The sequence below is a fragment of the Anopheles merus genome, chromosome 2L (genome assembly GCF_017562075.2).
Source record: "Anopheles merus strain MAF chromosome 2L, AmerM5.1, whole genome shotgun sequence".
Taxonomy (NCBI): Eukaryota; Metazoa; Arthropoda; class Insecta; order Diptera; family Culicidae; genus Anopheles; species Anopheles merus.
The window spans coordinates 27,412,294-27,437,037 of record NC_054083.1 but is presented as its reverse complement, the minus strand read 5'-3'; the positions used below and the strand labels follow the sequence as shown (position 1 = coordinate 27,437,037).

The 24,744-nt window shown below is 45.0% G+C and overlaps 5 protein-coding genes across 6 annotated transcripts; 2 read left to right on the top strand and 3 right to left on the bottom strand.

The window, feature by feature from the left end:
- The first annotated feature begins 1,434 nt into the window (after positions 1-1,434).
- On the top strand, positions 1,435-2,295 carry LOC121594221 (glycine-rich cell wall structural protein-like). Its single transcript, XM_041917276.1, has 2 exons — positions 1,435-1,550; positions 1,724-2,295. Exons 1-2 carry the CDS (start codon positions 1,542-1,544, stop codon positions 2,057-2,059), a joined length of 345 nt encoding a protein of 114 aa, XP_041773210.1. The 5' UTR covers positions 1,435-1,541; the 3' UTR covers positions 2,060-2,295.
- A 2,673-nt stretch (positions 2,296-4,968) lies between these two features.
- On the bottom strand, positions 4,969-5,829 carry LOC121592550 (glycine-rich cell wall structural protein-like). The gene is made up of 2 exons (XM_041914121.1): positions 5,712-5,829; positions 4,969-5,540 (listed from the first exon to the last, which is right to left on the bottom strand). Exons 1-2 carry the CDS (start codon positions 5,718-5,720, stop codon positions 5,205-5,207), a joined length of 345 nt encoding a protein of 114 aa, XP_041770055.1. The 5' UTR covers positions 5,721-5,829; the 3' UTR covers positions 4,969-5,204.
- Positions 5,830-7,271: 1,442 nt separating this feature from the next.
- LOC121593503 (toll-like receptor 13) lies at positions 7,272-13,805 on the bottom strand. Its single transcript, XM_041915875.1, has 5 exons — positions 13,119-13,805; positions 9,512-9,641; positions 7,973-9,432; positions 7,778-7,905; positions 7,272-7,708 (listed from the first exon to the last, which is right to left on the bottom strand). The coding sequence occupies exons 1-5, from the start codon at positions 13,578-13,580 to the stop codon at positions 7,519-7,521; spliced, it is 2,370 nt and encodes a 789-aa protein (XP_041771809.1). The 5' UTR covers positions 13,581-13,805; the 3' UTR covers positions 7,272-7,518.
- A 6,760-nt stretch (positions 13,806-20,565) lies between these two features.
- Positions 20,566-21,759, top strand: LOC121592863. 2 transcript variants are annotated; one of them, XM_041914708.1, is made up of 3 exons: positions 20,569-20,993; positions 21,071-21,333; positions 21,454-21,759. In XM_041914708.1, exons 1-3 carry the CDS (start codon positions 20,852-20,854, stop codon positions 21,460-21,462), a joined length of 414 nt encoding a protein of 137 aa, XP_041770642.1. In that variant the 5' UTR covers positions 20,569-20,851; the 3' UTR covers positions 21,463-21,759. The 2 variants fall into 2 exon arrangements, with proteins under 2 accessions (XP_041770641.1, XP_041770642.1); XM_041914707.1 differs by having other exon boundaries at positions 20,566-20,993; positions 21,071-21,759.
- A 243-nt stretch (positions 21,760-22,002) lies between these two features.
- Positions 22,003-23,020, bottom strand: LOC121593561. The gene is made up of 2 exons (XM_041916027.1): positions 22,940-23,020; positions 22,003-22,871 (listed from the first exon to the last, which is right to left on the bottom strand). Exons 1-2 carry the CDS (start codon positions 22,952-22,954, stop codon positions 22,533-22,535), a joined length of 354 nt encoding a protein of 117 aa, XP_041771961.1. The 5' UTR covers positions 22,955-23,020; the 3' UTR covers positions 22,003-22,532.
- Positions 23,021-24,744: the final 1,724 nt, after the last annotated feature.

Here is a 24,744-nt window from a genome sequence, read left to right as displayed (position 1 = left end):
TGCGTAGTGTGTGCGTGTCTGCCGGTGTGAGAGCAAACTTAATTGCTGCACACCATAAAAGCTCAGCATAGTAAACAACAGCAGCAGCAAGCGGCGACGTAAAAACCGCACGCTGCGCTACAAACGACTTCAACGCAGCGAAACAAGCGACGAACCTTCACCAACCAAACCGGACAGAAGCTTTCCGAGCTGGATGGTGCTGGCGTGTTCTGTTCAGCTATGCCGGTTCCACACACGCTGTTTGTTTTGATACCGCTGTGCTTGATATGTGTGTGGCGTGCTTTTTGGCTTTGTTTTGGAATGAATCATCGACGAATCAGCTGATATCGCACGGTCGGGGTCGCAGTTTACTATCCAGTTGCGTAACGAGACAATATCTTGCGGGCTGTAAACTCCTACGCATTGTTTATCCAGGACCATTATCGAAAGAAAAGACAAATCAGGCGATTCACATCATTGCTAAAAATAATCTTATTTACACTATTATGAAATCATGCTTCGCTAAAATTTCAACAGTGTTTAACGTTAATGTTGATGATGCTACACAGCTGTAATGCTTGCCATTGCTTTCGTGCAATTATAGTTTCTTTCTAGAATGTGTTCCTCTCTTCCCGTGAGTCGATGAACTGCTGTCCACACTCCGAGACCGATTGGCATTTATTGGCCGTCCAGTCAAGCTTATCCTCTTCATGTTCTGGACGTGTTCGTGTCGATATTTTGCTCACTCATCCAATGACAGCGCTCGGTCATGCTGAAGAGCGCAAAGTCGGTCACTTTATGTAAATATGCATATTTTTTTCTACACTTTAATTAGCGATGGCTAATTTGTTGTGATTTACAGCTGTCTTTTTGTTGTGTTTTAAATGATTCCTCGTAAATTATACAACTGATTGATCCTCAAAACAACGCTTGATCATCGGGCTTCAAACTCTTTCGCTGATGTTTTACTGCTAAACCGTTATTTACTCAATTTACATGTGTTTTGTTCCTGATTGATTGTGCCCAGCGGCAAATGTTTGATTTCTTCTACAAATTTCCTCATTACAATCTTCACACCGGTTCTCTTCACATCCTTTCCCTCAATTTCTTTACGTGGCTAATACGCCCTCCTGTTGGCACTCATTTATCTTCGACACACACACACGTTCCTTTTCCTACACTTCCTTCCTTCTGCTCTCACACATTCTCCCTTGCTATCACCCTCACAAGACTCGATCAACAGAAGATCTTCTTTCTTCACGCGACCCCGCCCGTAAACGAACAGTTTGTAAACATCCACCGCCGCCCTTCTCCGTCCCCGATTCCGCCCGTCTAGCCATTTGGAAAACCAGAAATTCAACCCGTCGTGTTTCGCACCCCACAGATTTTGGGGATTTTTGGCGATTACTGTTTCTTTCTGTTGGCTGTTTTGGTCGGCGTATAAATACTACAACGCCCCGTTCGGTTAGACACAGTTAAAGTTGGACTCTCGTCAAAGATACAAGCTACTTGTGCAGATTCGCTTCCTTTCGATCAGTGAAATACATACATCATCGCTCAAAATGTTTAAGGTGTGTACTGCCGTGGGTGCTGCTGGTGTCGTGTGAACAGACTTGTTCAATATTTGTGTTCAGTGTGATTTAAATGTGGCGTGTGATGTGTGGAGACCACAAATAGAGCCGCCTTGTGACAATGGTTACTAAATTACACATTCCTATTTCTCATTGATCTCGATCACTCACAGTTCGTTGCCGTGTTGAGCTGCCTCGTGGCGATCAGCTTGGCCATGCCAGCTGTGGAGGTCTCGCAACCGATTGCATCCCAAGAGTCCCAGGACAGTCCGGCCGTGCTGGTGGTGGCGGCGGAGGACGATCTGGCCGGTGCTGAGACGGCCCATCACGGATATGGCGGATACGGTGGATACGGAGGCGGCTATGGCGGTGGCTTCGGAGGCTATCCTTATGGAGGATACGGAGGCGGCTTCGGCGGTGGCTACGGAGGAGGCTTCGGCGGATTCGGTGGAGGCTATGGAGGATACGGAGGATACGGCCATGGTCACCACCATCACCATCACGGATAAGGGATGAGATCTACGACTTCTGCCGCCTCAGCTCACAACCCATCTGTTGTCGTCCTACCTCACTGTGATCAGCATTCAACCGACCATTTCGAGGAACACTTGCATTTATATTGTTGGGTTTGACTGGTTGTACCAAGTCTCATGCAACCTCGCCATGACCATCGATCGCCTGCAATGTTATTTATTGCCAGAATACCATTTTACCGTATGAATAAACGTTCACAAATTAAGCATAACGATTAGTTGTTTTTATTTCAATTTCACTTGAATTGTAAAGATCTTCTAAAGTGTATGAGAAATTTGGAAGTTTCATTTCATCTTAGGAAAAGCTAGCGAAATTGACATGGGTTTGATTGGTCTAATGTAAACGAAACTACGGAAAATAGCGGTAAGATGAAGCATAAAAAACATGAAACTATATAAGAATGGCTCTGGTCTAATGATAAACTGGACAGATACAAGATAGAATTACCATTATGTTACCTTGTTCAAGTTGAAAAAAAGGTCCCACAAAGCCAGCTTCTAAAAAAATAAAGGTTTCGGTAAACTTACAAAACTCATGCTTTTTGTTAACAAAAAAAGAAGAAGAATGTAATAGATTATGGTTAACAAAAACAACTCTGTATACATAAATCATCGAGCTAGCAGTAAAGTAAAAGTCAAGCAGTAACGTAAATTTAATCGCAGATCGTTTGACTCGCATAAGTTTGACGCGCATTGACGATAGTTGTATACGATTACGAAATTATTCAAGTCCCATGCTGATCGTTTGACCAATGAAGGTATTGCCATAAAAATATTGAGTATTATATACTCGAAGAAGTTAATATGAGGTTTCAGTTAGGACCTGCACAATTCACAAATCTATAAATATTTGTTCTCATTTACCTTGTTAACTACATGCTGTTACGTATTACATTTTTTATAATTTATATTACATTTTTACTATTAATATTAATGTGTCCTATAAAAAGAAATCCTTCACTCATATTAAAATAATGTATATTTGTATAAAAAGCATATGTTATACATATATTCCATTCAAAAATTTACTGCGTGCTCATCATTATAAATCCTACACTATACAAACTTACAATGACGATAGAATGTTCCTCACCCGTTAATAAGTTATTAATATGGCATATTTGAACATATTTAACAAAATATGTCTTTTTTCAATAATATGGTTCTATATTTATTTAAATTGAGAGCATCTGTGTATCAAGTGCCAAGATTTTACTTTATCGAATGCTATCAAAAGAAAACAAATCAATCAATACAAGAACACATCACTTCTAAGTAACGAATCAGTTACTGATCGTGTATTCTTTAGCGGTAGTTTTTCTAAATAAAACAAATATTAAAGTTGCTTACTCTGTCTCAAATCTACCAACTCTCTTTTGCACAAAGTACTGTACCCACGGCCTGGAAATCCTCTGTGATGTTTCCGGTGTACAAAAAAGGGGATAAAAGCTCTGCTGAGAACTACCGCGGTATAACCACCTTGCCTTCTTGTGCCAAGGTGTTTGAGATCGTCATACAAAACTCGCTAATGCATCACTGTCGTTCTTATATTTCTACACGCCAGCATGGTTTCTTTCCTCGACGCAGTGTTACCACAAACCTGGTGGAATTCATCTCGACCTGCCACGCAGCCATTACTTCCGGAGCTCTGATGGATGCAGTATACAGTGATCTTAAGGCTGTGTTTGATCGTGTGAACCATCGCTTGCTGTTGGCTAAGCTCGCCCGGATCGGTCTCTCTACTCCGCTGGTGAATTGGTTCAGGTCCTATATCTCTGAACGTAGCTACTACGTACAAATCGATGGTGTCTCCTCCAACGTTTTCGAGAGTTCATCTGGCATCCCTCAGGGCAGCAACTTGGGACCACTGCTGTTCTCGCTTTTTGTAAACGACGTCACACTGGCCATTACGGAAGCAGATTGTTTGCTTTATGCGGATGATGTTAGGCTGTTTCGTATCGTACGGAACACTTCCGACTCTCTTTCTCTGCAAAGATCGATTGATGTCTTCTCTGACTGGTGTATCAATAACGACCTGCTAATTTCTGTTGATAAGTGTACGTCTATGTCTTTCTTTAGAATAGCTAGTCCGATAAGGTATATATATAGCATATCAGTGACACAACTACCGCGGTGCAATATGGTCAGGGATTTAGGAGTCACCCTGGATCGCAAACTAGATTTCCGACAACATTACTGTGATATTTTAGACAAAGCTAACAAAATGCTAGGATTTATTCGTCGACATTCGAGAGAACTCAATGACCCACACTGCCTGTTAACTCTGTATAAGTCCTATGTTCGTTCCATCCTTGAGTTTAGTTCTACAGTTTGGTTCTACAGTGTCCGTTCTCTAGTGTTTGGTCCAATAGAATAGAAGCTGTCCAAAAGAGAGTTACTCGTATTGTCCTACACTTCACTCCGTGGCGTAATGTAACCCCTCGTCCATCGTATCATACTCGTTGTTTGTTGTTTGGTCTGGACACACTTGCTAGGAGACGTGATAATGCCCAATGTACGTTTTTGTCCAAACTTATTGTCGGTGAGATAGATTCGCCAGAACTACTGGCTAGAGTCAACATAAATGTCCCTCCTAGAGTGTTCCGTAACTACAGACTAATAAGAACTGACCTTACAAGACGTGCATACAGCGAGAACGACCCAATGACTGCGATGGCCCGTAAATTTAATCAGCGTTACATGTTATTTGACTGGCACCTACCTACAAGATTCTGTTGATCCGTCTTGTCATTGTACGCTGCGTTAGTTATTTAAGTTCTAGTTTTAATTCAGTGATAAGGCCGCTTGTTTGGCCAATCACTTAATACAATAAACAATACAACAACAACACAATACAAGCAAACAAAAATAAATAAACCGTAACGTTATGCTTAATTTGTGAACGTTTATTCATACGGTAAAATGGTATTCTGGCAATAAATAACATTGCAGGCGATCGATGGTCATGGCGAGGTTGCATGAGACTTGGTACAACCAGTCAAACCCAACAATATAAATGCAAGTGTTCCTCGAAATGGTCGGTTGAATGCTGATCACAGTGAGGTAGGACGACAACAGATGGGTTGTGAGCTGAGGCGGCAGAAGTCGTAGATCTCATCCCTTATCCGTGATGGTGATGATGGTGGCCATGTCCGTATCCTCCGTATCCTCCATAGCCTCCACCGAATCCGCCGAAGCCTCCTCCGTAGCCACCGCCGAAGCCGCCTCCGTATCCTCCATAAGGATAGCCTCCGAAGCCACCGCCATAGCCGCCTCCGTATCCACCGTATCCGCCATATCCGTGATGGGCCGTCTCAGCACCGGCCAGATCGTCCTCCGCCGCCACCACCAGCACGGCCGGACTGTCCTGGGACTCTTGGGATGCAATCGGTTGCGAGACCTCCACAGCTGGCATGGCCAAGCTGATCGCCACGAGGCAGCTCAACACGGCAACGAACTGTGAGTGATCGAGATCAATGAGAAATAGGAATGTGTAATTTAGTAACCATTGTCACAAGGCGGCTCTATTTGTGGTCTCCACACATCACACGCCACATTTAAATCACACTGAACACAAATATTGAACAAGTCTGTTCACACGACACCAGCAGCACGCAACAATACACACCTTAAACATTTTGAGCGATGATGTATGTATTTCACTGATCGAAAGGAAGCGAATCTGCACAAGTAGCTTGTATCTTTGACGAGAGTCGAACTTTAACTGTGTCTAACCGAACGGGGCGTTGTAGTATTTATACGCCGACCAAAACAGCCAACAGAAAGAAACAGTAATCGCCAAAAATCCCCAAAATCTGTGGGGTGCGAAACACGACGGGTTGAATTTCTGGTTTTCCAAATGGCTAGACGGGCGGAATCGGGGACGAAGAAGGGCGGCGGTGGATGTTTACAAACTGTTCGTTTACGGGCGGGGTCGCGTGAAGAAAGAAGATCTTCTGTTGATCGAGTCTTGTGAGGGTGATAGCAAGGGAGAATGTGTGAGAGCAGAACGAAGGAAGTGTAGGAAACGATGTGAGCGCCAACAGGAGGGCATGTAAGACGCACAAAGGAACTGAGAGGAAGGATGAGAAGACATGCGAAGATTCACACGTGGAAACCAGGAAGAGGAATCAAACGAGTGTCGTTGGGTCGCTAAAGATTAATTGGAAACAAAGCGTTGCAGACATGTAAATTGAATTAAAAGCGGTGTAAAACATTGGAAAGTATGTACATAGCTTCAGGTTCATGTTTTAGGTTTTTGTAGAATCTATGAGTTCGTTAATTAAAGAGAAGATATTTTTTGCCATAGAAAAAATCGTCCATAAATCACGACAAATCAGCAAAAAATATTGCAGGGTAAGGTAACACAGCTCTACCGACAAAAATGTGACCGACATTGCGCTCTACAGCATGATATGGGCTCTGTCATTGGATGAGTGGGCAAAATATCAACAAAAGCGTCCAGAACATGAAGCTGATGAGCTTACTTGCTCAGTGAACAAACAAAAAACTTAGAGCCTGTGCCTCAGTTTAATAACAAGAAAGCAACACTTTCTAGAAAGTTATCGTCTGTACAGTTTTATAGCATCATTAACTGTTGGAAATAGTGCAGTGTCCCTTTAAACGAAACATAATTTCGAAATGTTGCAAAACCGACTATTTTAAGCAGTGATCTGATTCGTCTGATTTGTCCTTTCTTTGCATATTGTCCCAAATAAACAGTGCGTAGGAGTTTACAGCCCGCAAGATATCGCTTCGTTACGCAATTAGACAAACTTAGCCGATACGATATCAGCTGTTTATTCGATCGTCGATGATTCATCTCACAACACACCAAAAGCGCAGGCCCCAGACGCCAAGCAAAACGCCATCAAAACAAACAAAACGCGCGTGTGCGGAACCGGCTTTTACAAATCTGCATAGCTGAGCGGAACGGAACCGGTGGAGGTTAACGTGCCGGCGAGGTTCGTCGTTTGTTTCGCTGCCGTTGAAGTCGTTTGATTCAGGCATGTGTTTTCCGTTGTTTACGACGAAGTTTTCGTGATTAAAGTTCATTTTATTCGCCTTCGGAACATGGGATGATTAAGGAAGCTGAAAACGATACGGAAATGGAATCGTTTGATTTCATTTTACTCTTCATTTTTAAATTAAAGGTTGAAAATAACTCTCTGAAACCCATACAATTTTACGTTATACCAATAATTTGTACTGTATTTAAACTATTTATTAACACGATAATACTCCTCCTAAAGAGGGCAGATACTTTCTTAATTATTGCTTCATGTCAATCATGAGTAGTATATGCGTAATATATGTGGTCATTCACACAACAAATGCTTGCAGCAATCTCTTTCGACAACGGCAGAATCGCGCCAATGCAAACTGTGCTACGGCGTGGTGAGTGTGTGGTGAATATAGGTGCGCCTGAAGGTATGCTATGCTTTCGATGTTAGCAAAGTTTTATGCAATCGCTTCCAAAACAGCGCCTGCTCGTTCACCGACTTGGTGGGCCATTTGATGTACGTTTTCGTCTTGAGCAGATAGCTAAGCGTTTTCGGACACTTGCGCCTGGGGATGTCTTCCAGCAGCACGAGAATGAGCTCATCGCGGCGTGTTTCAAGCAAGCTGAGCAGAAGGAAAAGGTTAAAAATTATCAAATTAAACTAATCAAACAACACACAGTCCCTTTCTTACCGATGCTGAGCGAGATGCATCTCGAACTGACACCAGTGGCTGAGCAGAAAGCTTTCCGAGACGATGAGCATCAGACAGCGTGACCGATCCATACAGGATATTATGTTCTCCAATATGCCATACCCAACCTGAAAGGAAGAAAGCAAGAAAATGTTAGTATTCTCACGGATGTCTGCTTAAACAAGTACTACAAACCTCAAAGTCACGCTCATGCAGGCACAGATTGATCTGGCTAACTCCCTCCATGTTCGGCAGCAGATGATCCAACACCCAGGATCGATCCGCATTGCTATAGCTTACAAACACATCGTAATGGAAGTCGGCCTCCTTCAGCAACCCGCTCTTGTCCAGGTACAGCTTCTCGTCGTTGAAGAAGCTAAGCACGGCCGAGTTTTTCATGATCTTGAAGAAGTACTTTATGTGGAACCAGTAGTAAAACAGCCCAACCCCGGTAAGGATCAGGAAGCTGACCGCCACACTGACCAGTATGTACACCAGCGTGTGATTTTTTGCGTGCGCTGGCTCATCCTCGCCCTCCCCCGGAATTTCCGAATTGATCAGCTCATCCTCCGGTATCATGCAGTCCTGCAGCTCCAGCGGATCGAGCTTCTGATTGCTGGTAAAGTTCATGCACAGATACTCCGACTCCTCGTAGTCGAACAGCTGCACGTGCTGCAGCGAGAGCTTGTTGGAGATCGTACCCGACCCGCGTCTGCCCACGATTAGCGGCTCGGCCGAGATCGTGTACGCTCCCGCCACATCCGTGCGGTTGTGTAGAATGTTGCGCAAAAACTTTACATAATTGCACGAACACTGGATCGTATTGCCACCAAGGCCCATGGCCGAAAGGCGCGAGAAATCGTACAGCATGTCCGTCGTTAGAATGACGATGCTATTGTTTCGCAAATTTACACTCCGCAGTGCGGTGGTAGTGGTGAGAATCTGCTGATTCCAGGCCGAGATGTAATTGTAGCTCAAGTCCAGCTGCTCCAGGTTCGTCAGATTGGCGAAACTTTCCCGATGCAGCATGCGCAGTATGTTCCCGCGCAGATTCAGCACGCGCAGCCGCTGCAACGGCACCAGCCAGTTCAGCTGCTGCACCATCGAGTCCTTGAAGTACAGCACCTCCAGACTGTCGGCCAGCAGCGTGAAGCTGGCCGAGTGCAGCGACTGCGCTACCCCCACGTTGTACGAAATGTCGAGCATTGCGATCTTTTTGCTCACGAACAGATAGTCGACGATCGCGGGCAGCCCAATGTTGCAGTAGCTGACGTACTTGACGCGCCGCTGCACCGAGCGCAGCGCAATGAACGCCTGATACTCAAGCCGCGTGTTCGACAGATCGAGAAACACCAGGCTGATGAGCGGGAAAAAGATATCCTGATGCAGGTCGACGCCCGCGATCAGCTTCATGAACGGGTTCTCGATCCGCTCCTCGCCCGTGCGCCGCGTGTCCATGTTGGACAGGTCGAGATGGAGCAGGCCGCGCAGCGGGTAGAATATCTCCGCCGGCAGTGTTGTGATGCGATTGTGCGACAGGAACAGATACTCGAGGTTTACATTGCGGAAGAACGCTTCGGGCAGTGTGCGCAAGCTACAGTTGCGCATATCCAGCACCCGCAGCTTGGTCAGCAGTGGCAAACGGTTGTGTTCGGCTGCAATTGGAAAAGCAAATACGGGAGTGTTGCTGGGGGTTTGGAGGCGATTGTTGTAACTACCGCACCACACACTTACCTGTGTCGTTGGAGAATTCGGTGAAGAAATTGCCACTCAGCGAGAGGAGGCGCACATTTTGGAACATTTTCAGCGTTGGCGAGGGCACAAGCGTTAGTTCGTTCCTTGCGATCGATAGATGAAGCACTTCCTGTTAGAGGAGGAGGATCGAAACGTGCTAATTAGATTGGGAGGAATTCTGCAAACTGATCAACAGAATGTGATAAACCCATCAGTACACAGAACGCATTCACACGCATCCATACCCACATACACCGATACAGTTAAAACCACAAGCGCATCGTCTCATGTGTTGCAAAACAGCTTTGATCATTTAGGAATGTGGCACTTAGAACGGTCCTTATATTTTTACCTTTTGTCACAATTGGAACACTCTCTTTGGACGCCCTATAGATAGTGGCCTTAGGGAAAATTTTTAAAAATATTTGCCCAAAGATATTTCTTGAAAACTAAATACTTTTGCCCCTAAAGATCGATGTCTCTAATTGATCGTATTCCAAGTTGTTCATGGCCAAGGTATATACCAAAATGAACTATTAATCCAGGTAAATTTCGCTGTGGCTGTTATTTTTATCTATAATCTTCAATATCATTTTATCTATGTGATTTGGAACAAACTGACAGATAAATCGTTAGCACTCGCTAATCGTTAATCACTCGTTTCACTGGACTATGGGACTCAACCGTTGCAACTAGACGTTACTAACAAGGAGAATGTCTAGAATATTGCGAATGAGCTCTCAACGAATCTTATAAATACAGTGGAACCCCTCATAACGAGTTTAATCCAATGACTGCAACTCGTGAAAAACTCGTTATGCAGAAGGCTGTTTTTCATACAATTTGTATGAAAAGTCAAATAAATAGTTCCAGGTCAAGTGAAGTGCAGGTATATAGGGATTATATGCATCACAACCATACGGAATACCTCCAAGTGGCATCAGCAATGCATTGATCAATTCTTAGTATCTCGCCTTCATGGGCAAGTAGATCAAGAATGCATGCAAGAACACATCTATCAATACACCTCACAGTTGTGAAACACACTACAAACCACGTTCTGCCCACTCCGCCGAAGCCGAAGAGAGACTCGAATATTGTCAATTAAACTGAAAACACTACCTCACTTACTCCACCTGTCGATAAGTGCAGCAAAACTCTCAGATTCGCTATCTGATCCGAAAAAAATTATTTGGACGTGGAGTGAACTCGCCCACGACCCGAACCAGTTTTTTTTAAATTTTTGTATGACTTTTTGAGTATTGGATTCTCAGTTGGTGTTAATGTGTGTTTCCTCCCTTACTTTTTTCCTTCGCACTTATATCTGCTTCTTTTGGAAATAGCTTGAGTATTAACGATTCCTAGTATTGAAACTCTCGAAATGACCACAATTTCATATAGGGAATTGCTCGTTATGCGAGATTTTACTCGTTATTAGGTGTATTCGTACAGCATTTAGGTATGCTCGCTATGCGTTATTGCTTGTTATAAAGGGTACACGTTATGCAAGGTTCCACTGTATTAACATCTACCTAGGAACATGCCACTAGTTTCTCGAGTTGAAGATTGTATCTAAGCCAAACGTGGGACAGTTTTCTAACAGAGAGTTTTGCAGTTGGTGGCTGAAGTCAACGCTCCAAACAAAACCACATTCTCCAATAGCTTCTGGTTGTCAGCTTAGATTACCGTATTGCTTCGAATTACGGAACCTTGAGGCATTTTTGGTATGTTATATTTTCTTACTGATATAAATTTAATCGGTGATATATCCGCATACTATACTTTATTGAAGCAAACTTTCGCTATTTGAGAGGCAAATAAATTGCAAAATATTATGACTTTTTTTTAAGGTTCGAACACCCAATTCTGAGGATCGGGACGATCAGGACGTTTTTTTTTTCTTGTACTCGTAGAAACATTAAACCTAAGTACTGCTGCACAAATCAACGATCTTTCTCGTAAGGCCATCAAGGCATTCGTCACATCTATCTTTATACGTTTTTTCTTGTTACTATCACTGTCTCTAAACATCATGTTTATGCAATTAATCAAAATTTACTTCAGCAGTCCTCTTTGTAAAAAAAATCTTAGTTCAAATTCCGTACAGAATACATTGGGTTTTTTTTAGTGAAACTCAGCACAATATGATAAAACACTGTTGTTTTCTCGTTGATAACTACCTCTGCAATGGGTTCCGATGCACTGTAATGCATCTGGACCAGAAATTATAAGTATTATCGAAAAAAAAGAATGCACTGGAGTCTGACTGAAGGTGTTTGAAGGAAGTCTGTTAAGGCTACACCCAGTGGACATTATTTTTTTTAGCTAATCGGAGCCAGACATTCTCTCTTTATCGTTTCCTTTACATCCTACAAAACTATTTACAAAATATAAAAAAAATGAACAAAGTTAACATTATCTTTTACTTAATCGGGGGGTTTGCTTCTTTTTCACCCTTTCTAAACTCATTGTGATGGATCGATTGTTTGCACGATAACAGTCCCTTAATACAAGGTGGGATCTTTCACGATCCGTCCGATTAGCTTCGCAACTGGACGCGATACACTGCCGTCCGGTCGCCTAATCTCGCTCCCTTGCGCTCGGTCAAGATAGCACTAATTCGCACAGATTATAACCGATAAACCGTATCAGAAGCGCGCGCTTGGTTATTTTAGCTAGTGGACCGGGATTAGAATAGTTTAGGTCACGAGCCCGGGATCATCATTATTGACGGAATAGGGTTGTTTTTCTGGAAGCACTGTTTGCACCTTTGCCAACATTTTTTGCTACACGTCACTCTTATTTAGTTGTTTCAAGTAGTTTTGATTTGCGAGCCCACCACATAAGTGGTCCAACACATTGTTGGAATGTTTCCCCCGCAGACGCCACTTGATTGTAGTTTGAATTACGCACTTCCGACGGTTGGAACATGTTTGTGCTTTTCGTTTTCATTGCATCACTCCAGCAAAACAGGCTCACAGTTCGATTCAAGACACCCCCGAACACTCATCGCTTATCGCGCCGGACGATCAAGAGATTCTTGTCGCATTAGGAATGATTTACAAACGACTTTGTTATTCGCGCGATAAGAAGCCACACATCGATAGCACACCGAATCGTCTGGCCAAGCGCCAATTCTTTGCTCCACTGCTATCCCATTTGACAGCTGATCGAAGCTGCCCCAATCCGTTGCCAAGGTTACGCGGTATCGCCATCATCATCCAATTTTCGATTGACTTTTCTTCTCGGCTTTAATTGCGCTTTTCTTTTCGGACCGGTCTACCCTTGTTAACATCGAGATAAAACAAAAAATACACGCAGAGCGGGGCGAAAAAAAGCGAAGAAAACACACAAAAATTATCGTTATCGATACTTTTCCCCTCATCCCTACGTCGCACACCAAACACCGCACTGAGCGTACCCCACGGCTTCTTGACGCAGCGTTGACAAGGGACAGCAGAAATGAAATTCATTTCACTCAATTTTGCACTCTACACATACACACAAATTAAAACATTGGATGACGTTGGAAACAGACAAAAATATACACACGCACACACACTTCACTTATTCACGCAACAAAACACGTGCCCCCGCTCATACTAACTTCAAGTGGTATCAGTGCGCTGACACCCTGCACCAAGCCCTGCACACCGTGATCGGACAGCCGCAGGCTGGACAGATCGAGCGCATGCGGTCCGGGCCGTACCGTCAGCCGGCCGTCCTCCGTCACCCACGGCAGATAGTTGTTGGCCGTGCCGAGCAGACACTCTGGCTGGCCCTGCTGCGTGCTGGCCCCGGCGTGGAACGCGCTCAGCGGGATGTTGTACCGTTCGCCGGCCCGGTACGGCAGATAGTTCACCCAACCATTGCCGTAACACTCGTAGATGCCCCCGCACCCGAGCAGATCGCAATCGGACGGGTCGGTGGGTGGAGCGGCGGCGGCAGCTACCGATCCCACCGAACGGGCCTTGCGATTGTTGGCGCTCGGCAGCACCACCAGCAGCAGCACTAGAAGCACCGGAAGCAGTACGGCAACGTTCCGGCAGTAGAACTCGGCTATTTCCATTCGTTCGATACCGCTACCAACCTGCCGGACGAACCGTTGGTAAGCTACTGGGGTTGGTAAGCTCGGGGCATCGGCCGTATCGACATCCGGCCGCGGCTCGCGGCTCTTATCGGCCGTGATTGGTCGGCCAGTTTGTGGACCGATGGTCAGTGTCGGAGTGCGCGCGCGTAACAAGCGACAACTTATCTGATACGGGTACGGCAGGCTGATAGGAGTATGATAGGGCGACAAAAAGGGCACTCGTCATAGATACGGAAAGCAAAACACGTTCCCGGTGGTGGTGATGATTCGGTTTTGCTTGCTTTCGATAGGACTTACCGTGCCTTTCGGGATGGCGAGTGCAACATTTATAAGGCTTCGCGGGAGTAGTTATCTCTCACGCAATCTAACGTTCGATATCTTTGATCATCGATGACTTCTGCTAGGTGGAGGAAGATGTACAAGGCTCACTGTTAATGGCTGTTACTGTTGGTCTGTTGTTTACGGGCTTGTGTGGGAGATTAAAAGTGATATCAGGGCCATGAGTTTACCAACCAATTGCAATTACTAAACCAAATTGTGCTGTGCTACTTGTCATCAATAAACCAATTGTAAATCTGGCCATTTTGTTATAAATTTTTGGAGAAAATGTAAAACGTCAAATTCCAAAAGTCTTTTAAAATTTGTTTATAAAAAAAATCATTTTATTCATTCAATACACTTTATTTTAATTCGCTATAACCTTGCCTATTGCGTTCACTGCACTTTAATGCATAGTGCATTACCCTGCACACACTGATCAATGTCACCCTCTGCACCCTAGAGATTGCATCCACGCCTCCACGCGGGTCCTCTTTGCTTACGCGTCCCATTATCTTTCCCATTCCACGGACGCATTCCACGGACAAGGATGATCGTTTTCAATGCCAACATTTCCGGTCCCTCACAATGCAGCCCGAAACCGGTTTCGGTACGGTCAGCATGCTTTCAATCTTCATTACAAAGTCACGTAAAATCCAATGGAAAAGGAAACACTCATGAGATCAGCTAGTGGATAAAAGAGTGCAGCAGTTTCGGGCCAGGCAGGCTATCTCGAACTTTAAACGTGTCTAACGCGTCTCTCTAGTTCTGGTGCACACTGAGGTGGCTGAGTTATGAAGCATATTTCGTAATGGGCTTTACGATACTAGTGAAGCGGTTTGTTATGAAACGGAGCAAACACAACATGTTCGTGCGGGCTAGTAAAACCGTCTAACTTTGGTCTGGTTCCACTTCAATTGGACACCGTTTCGTTTTCACATTCACTTAAAACCTGCCAACAGCAGTAGCAAGTGGTGTTTGCTTCATATCACCTGCTTACCCGGTCGCATACCTTAACAGCTAATAAAATTGTCTACCTTTTCCTCTTACACTAGCTATGCAACGCACACGCTATCTATCATATTGAGTTTCGACTCTCACACCAGCCTGTATCACTTGTCGGGCAGTTTAAGCGACGTAAGATGAAGGACACAGGACACTTTAAAATCACAGCCAATCCGCGACCGGAGAACGAAAATCGTATCGACAAAAAAAGTGATCGTGATATCGATTTCATTTGCGTGTTATGTGAACAGTGTGTCAACGAACCACTTCGGCTCGTTCCATATTTAAATATAGGTCAACTTGAGTCAGGTGGCAGTTGGTTCCTGCCTATTTGATGCTATTTGATCGCACGATCAATTAGAGAAACGCTGCACGTACAAAACGCCGGCCACGATACGATACGCAACACCATTTGCGCGTGTTTGTGTGTGTGTGTTGAGGGGGAGGTTGGGAAATTGCATCATAAAAGTAACTAAGCCGTACATCATAAAGAAAGGCACAAAGCAAAACAATGGCGACGACAGCTGATCCAAGTAGGAAAGTGTCCACCGCGCGCCTTCCTGTTGGTTCACGCATTGCAGTACGCGCAAGCGGTGATTGCGGACGCAACGGGGCTTAGCAAGCGCCGGCACTGCCGGACAGGATGGCCTTCACGATGATCATGCAGATGCGCTTGAGGCGTTGCGCTTCCTCGCCCTGCTCGAGCCGTTCGCGCAGCGGGAGCGTTAGGAACCTAACGATCTGCACCAGATAGATGAAGAACACCAGTGTCACGAACTGTTTTGGAGCGGGGGGAAGAGAAGTGATTGAGAGCGAGGGAGAGAGAGGGAGAGCACAAAAAAAATGAGTAAAATATTGCCACATTCACGATTCACAACACACAGAGACTCACAAAACTTTTTCACCAGCAAATCGAACGAAGCGTCCACGATTTCATCGGCTGCATCGAGCCCGGCGGCTGTGGACCGGTTGGGCAACGCGAGCAGGCTGCTGTCGGCCTCGGCCAACCCGAGCGGCATCTTGGTTGCGTTTACCAGCCCGTCTATCACGGTGACCATGATCTGCCAGTTGGAATTGCCCCCAAAAACATGAAAAAAGTACCAGAAATAAAAACAAACTTTAGTACTTTTCTTCATTAAACGGTATGAAATATTTCACCAATTTGTCACTCACGGAACAAGCGTCACTGGTACACATGATTGGATGGGATTTGGTTTGCTCCTGTCTCCTGTCACTATTACCCACGATCTCTGACAGCACGAATACGGCAAGACCGACCACGCGGCAAACGGTCGATCTGCGAAGAACTAACGCCACGAACTGACACGATAGTGAACCGCGAAAATGCGCAACACCGATCGATGCGTTCGCTGTACGCCGACTCGTGCCTTCTCGCTCTCCTTCTCATACACAGCCGTCACTCTTTTTCACTTTTATTTCGCGTGATAGATTTCTAAAGCGACCTTGACGGATTGGTGGTGACTGTTAGCGCGCCAAACGGGAGGGAAACACGTCGTGCGGTGTTTGTAACGAGTAGCGTTTGCGTGTGTTGAGCAGAGACGAGAAAGAGGGAGAGCAAAAGTGATACATCACTAGCTGGACGTTAAAATGCGATATGACGCACACAGACACGGACACTCTGTTTGTAGAGGTGACTAATGCGCTCAGCTTAGTAGGCGCTGTGTGTGGAGCGTGCTAGTAGAAGGGAGGAGAAAAAGAGAGAGAGAGACAGCGTTGACTAGCAACGGTACGAAGAGGGAGAGAGCACGCAAGCTAGCGTAACAGCTGATGGATTGTGTGTACAAAGCGTGTACACAACTACCACACTAACTGCACTGCGACTGCAGTCAGGTGCATTCTTGCATCGCAGAGGCAAAGAGGAGTCGCGTGAGGCTGGTTTTAATTCCCCACTCCCCACCGTTTTTGGCTGGTGGGAGTTTAGATCATGCTTGTTAGCACGCTGTTACGCTTGCGACATCGTTTGCTAACGCATTAGTACGAGCGCTAATACGAAAGATATTCTTGCCCGCGAGCACGGGCAGCAAGCGACGAACCTTTTTTTTTTGTTTTAGATTGACGTCAAGCGGGTCCGTCTGGGTGGTTTTAGCAAGCGAGAGGGTATGCAAGCTTGCACCAATACGTAAAGCACAGGATTTGGGACACGAGCTTTGATCGATCGGTTTGTTATGGGGATTTTTTTGTTGTTAATCAGTGGTACGGAATCGACTTAGCTTGTGTCTTCTGTGACTGCGAGTGCGAGACAGAAGATATTGTAAAAAGGAAAAAAGAATATTAGAGATATACTGTTTTGGGCCATAAGAGAAGGGAATTGGATCCATCAGCTCTACCGTCCCAAAGCAAAATTGACGCCTTTTGCTCCAAAGACCCTCCCCAGGGCACTGAAGCATTTAAATCTAAAAACGTCATAAAATACACACAAAAAAACTCCTAAATTTGCAAACTTTCTGCTACGGAAATGAACGCTTTATCAATCGTTTCGTATTACATAATAAACTCTTCGCAGACTCGCACTGCAACCCCTTCCCAAGGGCCCTGCTCGGACGTCTCGATTCATTCGCTGTGAAGGTGTGAAACACCTAACCGCTTACAGTGTGTTTGCCATTTTTTACCGCCTGCCTTTCCTCCCCTTTCTTTCTTGTGCAAACACTGAGCTTCGAGCGAATGAATGAAGATCACTCGGTATTGTACCACGATCGAATTGTGATAATCGTTCGTAGCTACCCCCGGGGTGTATTTGTTTCTTTGCCTTTTTTTTGTTCATCAAAATGTTGCCATCCTCTCGCCATGCTAAACCCATACCGATTCGGTCCCATGCTTGGATGGGTGAGCGTAATGCAGTCTTGGCGAGTGCGTAATTTGCCGTATACATTAGCCGGTTGGGGTTTTTGTGAATTTATTTGCACAAAAAGGGGGAGCACAACATTGTTTGAAGGTCACCATAGAACTGTTGCACTGTTCGAGAATACGACGATGAACGTTTCGAATGTTTGAAGACAGTCATACATTCTCAGACGAGGTTGGTAGATAACGATAATAGGTTAGATATTATTCACCTCCTCATGCACAAGTCGATCACCTCGAACAGACAACTTCCTAACTGCTGAGATTTCGTAATACCCAGTCCGGAAGATCCGCTTTCGACTGTAGGTGTCCTCTGTCAGTCGTATCTCTGTGTCGGCTGCATCCTTCAATGGGGAGCGAATTTGGAAGAAAAATATGTCTTTTGAATTTTAATACATTTCCGAAGCATCGCGCGTGTCTCCTTGGCCATTCGATTCTTGTCTAATGACATCCTGCTTGAGTTTGATTTGAACGCAAACCTGCAAGAGACTTCCATATCTATTTTTATCCTCAAACCTCAAACTCTTTGATGGAAACGCTTATTGCTGATGGCATCACGCATCATTTCGTCCACACGTCTTTTTTGCCCACCGACTGACCAGCTGCTCATCTTTCCCGCCATGCATCTAAAGAATAGCTCAAAAAGAAACCACCAAAAACAAAACATAAACACATATGGAAATGAGCCTCATCACAATGTCAACTCCGATAGCCCTTAAACTAGGCCACGTTAAATCGTGCACCGGGTGCATCAACGGCTTATTTCAAGGTCCACCCGAGCTCACCCCAGGGAAGCTCCCACCGCCAAGGACATGTTGAGCCACACACACACGTACGGCGATTATACAATCCAAGCTGGAATAAATTATGCTACGCGCACCAGATTATTGAACGACAACGATCACGATGCGCGGAAAGATCGAGAGACTTGAAGTTGCGGTTGAAGAGCACACTCGTGAGATCGTCTTCATCGGACGAGGACGCTGCCACCTTCGGGTTCAACCAACTCACACGCAGTTGACACGCGGCGGATTGCATTAGATCCGCCGAAAAGCGTATCGAATGTATGCAAACTCACCTGGGGCCGACACACAAACTAGTTTCGCTCTCCCACATGAGCCGAGGCCTATCTCGTCATGGCACAGTGTCATCCGAATGGCGTCAGACGTGCGGTCATTGGAACGAACCCACCACCAAAGATGCACATTTTTGGTGGGGTGATAGTTAATTTGATAAATTTCCATTCCTCCCCTCTGTTGCTCGATCAGCCACACTCAGGCCCGATCGACCTCCGCTATTGCCGAAAGCTGCCAATCCACACGACAATACTGTAATTTTATAACAATCCGTTGAATGACCCCATCATGAGCACGGTTGTCCTCCGTGTCCGAGTCGGTAATTTTCCAAACAAAGTTCCGATTTATCAGACACCTTCAATCTAACCGGTGTTCACGGTCTTCACGATCGCGCACGGTGCCAACGGTGCAGGCTGCACCGTGTTTGGGTAACATTGGATCATCATCTTCACCCTTCAAGCGGCTACAACAGCAACAGTAACAAACAAACCACACCGAGCCTGAGTGCTCTCCAATGCAATCATTATTAGTACGCCGGCAAGCCTGCCAATTAGCCGGAGCTTGCGGAGCACCTGCCAAAAGGTTTCGGGAATGGGTTGCTTGCGCCACCCAAGCCTCCCCAAGCCAAGACTCCGAACCAGGTTAAGCATCCTTCTAGCCGCTTCTGAAAGGTGCGGTCCTCGAGCCGATTGCTTAATGCATTGGCCTCTTCATCAGAATGCAATAACAACTCGTTGAACGGTAACATGGCTTGGGACGGGGGAAGATTTTGGCAAATGATTACAAAGGGTGACGAGCACGTGCCTTCGGTCCACATCAAAAAGGGCAACAACAGCGTGCTCTGGCACCTTTCGGAACCGGCAAGGTCGACTAATGGAGGGATTTACGATACCAATTCCTTTTTTATATTCTTTTTTATTGTATTTAGTTTGACATTTGACCGCTAAAGTTATACACGCGTCAAAGCATCCTAAGATTATGTTTGTACACAACTGTCAAAATCTAATAAGACGGAGACATCAAAATCCAATATGACGTAGGCAATTAGGAATGAAAAATGTAACTAGGTTGATGACTATTTCACTAACGCACGCTTTCTGATTTAATACGTAAAACCCACTCAATGTCGATATCGGGCGCTTGTTATATCTCCATCTGCTAGACATCAAACGCAACACTAATAGGCCATCAGCTTGTAGATGTCTCTATGTAGATCAATAGCCGTGAGTGATCATTTCGAGCTAAATAAGGTGTTCATAAACCTTTACTAAATTGCACTTATTACACCTTGAATAGAATTTACTTTGAAATGACCTTGGACTCCCCAAGAACTAAAGATCCCCTCCCATCTCTAACGACACATGATCCCAAACGTAACCTTCGGTGCCAACGCTTCCTTGTTTCAAATTCGTCCTAGTTTAATGGCCAAAATCGAATTAGTGACTGACCGAATAATCTGTTTCGCGACAGCTCCCCCCCCCACCCCACCTTTCCACCGTTTTCGGCAACCGGCAAAACCGTTGCCACTTAACCCCACTCCTTCCAAGCCCGAAAACTCCAATGCACTCTTCACTCTAGCGTTGATCACTGTGCGTTGAGGGCGCAACACAAACAAACAAACAAACACAACAACAACGAGCGCTTTGAAGGATCCTCCAAATGGGCAACGGCCAGGGCGCGCGATAAGATGCGATGCTGCATCGGTGTCGTCGTATAAAAAGCGTTCATTGATGTCCAACCCGGGTCAGTCGTCAGTAGCATTGGGCACGAGCGGTGTTTTGCGGTGATATATGTGAGCAAGCAAGGCGTATTAGGCGTCATCAACAGTGGTTGAGCATTTTGCTGGTTGTTGAGGCAGCCGAATTGGGAGCAGTGAATCAATCGGATTAGCATAAGCAATAAAAGTGCCACCAGTGTCGTCGGTTCAGTGAGTGAAGGACATTGTTTTGTTTTGCTGCGAAAAAAACAACCCCCATAAACTCTACGAAAATGAAACTGTTCGGAAGTAGCAGCACGTTGCTGTTGATGCTGATCATTGGATTGGTGTGGAGTGAACAGCTGGAGGAGCAGGACAGTGACACCAACGATCTGGAAACGGCAGAATCGGCCTTCCACATCGACCCAAAGACGGGTATGTGGTGCAGAAAGGGAATAATGAAACTGGAACTTAAATCCTTACACTTTACTCCTCCATTTTCTCTCCGGCAGTGATCTTCACCGGGCTGGCCGGTATCGGGGCACTGGTGGTGAAGGGCTTGGCGCTGGGCATTGGTGGCGGTAAGCTACTTCTGCTGGCCAAACATGCCGGCAACTCGCACAGCAGCTCCGGCTGGGACGATTCCACCAAGTCGTACTCATCGCACCCGTCCTACCCGACGTACAAGTCGTACTCGTCCAGCTACTCGTCCTCAGACGAGGCGAAGCCAACGTCGTACACTGGCAGCCTGAAGGTGTCCGGTTCGCTGACGCCGGTGAGTTCCAAATCTTCGTCCGACTCGTCGAGCTCGTCCACGGCCGCACCGACCAAGACGAGCCTCTCGCTTGACGATGGTGATGATGCACTGCCTGAAAACTGAGTTTCAAAATTTCAGGTTCATTAGCAGCGGGCTGGCTGGCTACTGCCTGGCGAACGGCGTTGTTGAGGCTGAGAGTATCTCCTTTTTTGGCGAACGTTGTGAACAAAATTCTGGACAGATCAGGGCGTGAAAAGAATATTCGGGGGGCGCGTTATAAGGGAGGCGTTACAAAAGCCTAAACCAAACTAAATCTGCTTTGTTTAGTAGTGCCTACATACCATAAGGTTTACTATTTTCTGGGGAATGTACACATATTTATAAGCTTTCATCGATCATATTGTGATACTTTGCTCATCTAATTAAACCGGTTTCCATTCTATTAAGCAATGCTAGATAGTTTAGCTTTCTTTCAACCAATATCCGAAAAGTAGGCTTTGCGCTTGACCTTCACAATCGCTCCGCCGCATCGGGACAAAATGACAAAATATCGGACCACGATTCCTAACGTCAACCGTAGCAGAACGAAACTGAAGGTGGAGCAAGGTGAATACTCACTGTGGCCTGGCGAGGTGAAGGTTAAGTTCACACGTACAAAGTTTGTGCAGGAAATTAACGCCATGAAAATTGCATCAGTGACTATTTATTAGTAACGCACCCTAATAGATCTACACGGTCCAGTGGTTCCGCTAGCGTCTCTGCTAACGGTGCTACCGCATGATTTACTCCCAATGGCACACCCGCGTGGCACGTGTTTATTTTCTGTTGGTTTTTTTTATGGGGGATCGATGCACACGTGGTTTTATTGACAACTGCCGGTGAACCTACACGATCTACGAAAGGTGATCTTCAATCCATACAGAAGGAGAAATAATTTAGAAAGAACGAAATCGAAGTAATCATTGCCATTAGATGGCTACAAGCTTTTTGCTCGTTCCAAAAACGATTGGCTTCGCTCGTTCGCTTGCTTGATTTGTTCTGCAACAGTTCCGTGTCTCCAATAAAAAGGGGAGGGTAATCTAACTTATTTTTTGCTCTATAAACACATACTGTGCAATACACGCTCTTAATGACGCATTTGTGTTTTGGTGGTTTGTTTCGTTTAATAACATTTCAACTGCCTAAAATCCATTCGAAACGAAAACCATTTCCGCAAATCAATAATACCACCAGTTGTAGTAGTAGTAGTACGGTCTGTACCAACGATACCGTGGGTAGTAGGAGTAGTATACGCCCGGGTGGTACACCGGCCGATAGTAGCTGTACGTGTATGCGGCTGACTGCTGCAAATCTTCGTCGGACATTGGCATGCTTTCCCGCTGCGTGATGGGGCTGGTTTCGCGCAGTATCTTGACCGGTGGTTGGGGCGGTGTGTTGTAGATCGGTGGTATTGGGTCCTTTTCTGTCTCGGCCAACTGTGTCTGCTGTTCGATCGGCTGCTCGAGAGTGGCACTGCACGCGATGGTCAGCAGATAAACTAAGATAAAGAGATGATGCTGGAATGAAAGAACCGGGGACATTACAAGGAAATAGTTTTACTTTTCACAAGGTTTTTGAGCCTTACCATTCCTTGAACCATTTTGGATGTGTGTCACCTGTGTTAGAGCACTGCAAACTTCCAACTGTAACTGATCAGGGGTATTGGAGAGCAGAATTTATTTAGTTCGATGTAGCATATTGTTACTTGCGGTTGGACATTGTCTCAATAGGACGTCGGGAAAATAAAGCACACGGAAACAATTGACTATTGTATACTTACGGGATAATTGTCACGTGGGGCCAGGTTGATATGTTAAAGATCCCCTGTGAGCGATACGTTTTGTCGACAACGAGCGATCGTTCTGGTAACTATGTCAGATTTGAGATTTGAGATCTGACGTTATAAATAGTTACTAAAAGGGTCATTAGGCCGGTCTGGTGGTACAGTCGTCAACTCGTACGACGTAACAACATGCCCGTCATGGGTTCAAGTCCCGAATAGACTGTGCTCCCATACGTAGGACTGACTATCCTGCTATGGTTATAATAAGTCAAAGAAAGCCAAGCTCACTTCACTAAGTGGGTACAGGCAGGCCTTGACCGACAGCGATTGTTGTGCCAAAGCAGAAGAAGAAAAGGGTTATTCGTGCAGGGCAAAATATATGACTGAATCAATTTTCAGAAATTACAATTTTAAAGCTTAACCCGATATAAAAATCGTAGATGGTGATAAACTAAAATACTAAGCATAATGAAATAATAATAAAGAAAAAGTTTCTTCACAGCAAGGAATGTTAATGTGTCTGCGTGGGCTCAGAACTTATACAACTCTGAAATCTACATAGCACAGTATAATCGCGTAGATCGTTACGACAAAACAATAAATTGTATGATTCTTCTGTTTTTTTTTTTTTTTTTTTTTGTGCTATTTCAATTTCACTAGAATTTTGTATTTACAATCTTAGAACCCCTGCAACACCGTTCGTAGAGATTCGATGTTCTACGTTTTATGTTATCCCCCTAAAAGTAGGCAACCCGCAATGCCAATACTAGCACGTTCGCTCATCCATGCCGTTAATTTATTCATTTATGCACATGTTTCATTGATACTGTCCGGTCTGCGTACAATCGGGAATTAGAAATTGATTTTTTTTATTTCAATTTACAAAATATACCAAAGCTTTCCCCGAATAAAGTGCGTTTCCAACACATTGATTTCTTCTTAAAAGTCACTTGATTTTTTTGCTGCATATTTTTAATCTGTAAGCAGATTACAGCCCTATTGAAAATAATTCATGCATCTTAGCTCTTATCAAAATTTAAAAAAAAAACTGTAAAACCTCTTAAAAGGTATAATGAAAACACATCTCTCGGCATGCCCTGAACTTTCCGGTAGATAAACCATTGATCTTCCGCTCCATCGTGGGACTCCTGGGAAACGTTAATATCCCGTTTTAAGAAGAAATTTGCGATTTAAAATTAGAGTACCGTCTAAAAATAAACATTATTCTATTAAGACTAATCTTCGAACAAGGAATTAGTTCATCTATTTATCCTGAATGTGATTATCTCAGATAACGCTACCCGACGGCAGCCAGTCCAAAAGGCGCTTTCCCGTTTTGTTGACATGCTAAACCTCTCCAACGTCTCCATCAACCATTTGAGGGTGCGTCTAAAAAGAACTTTCCCCGTGTCTGCAAAAACCCGTCGCGCTCAGATCGCTTTGCATAAATCTGCATGGTAGCACGCATAAACCACGGACGCTTTGCCGCAGCACAGCTCTTTCATGTGAAAAAAAAAGGAAAATTTATGGACGCTACCTAATTCTGGCCAGCTACTAGTGGAATGGCATTTTATAACCGATAGTCTTAATGATTGATTCACGAACGT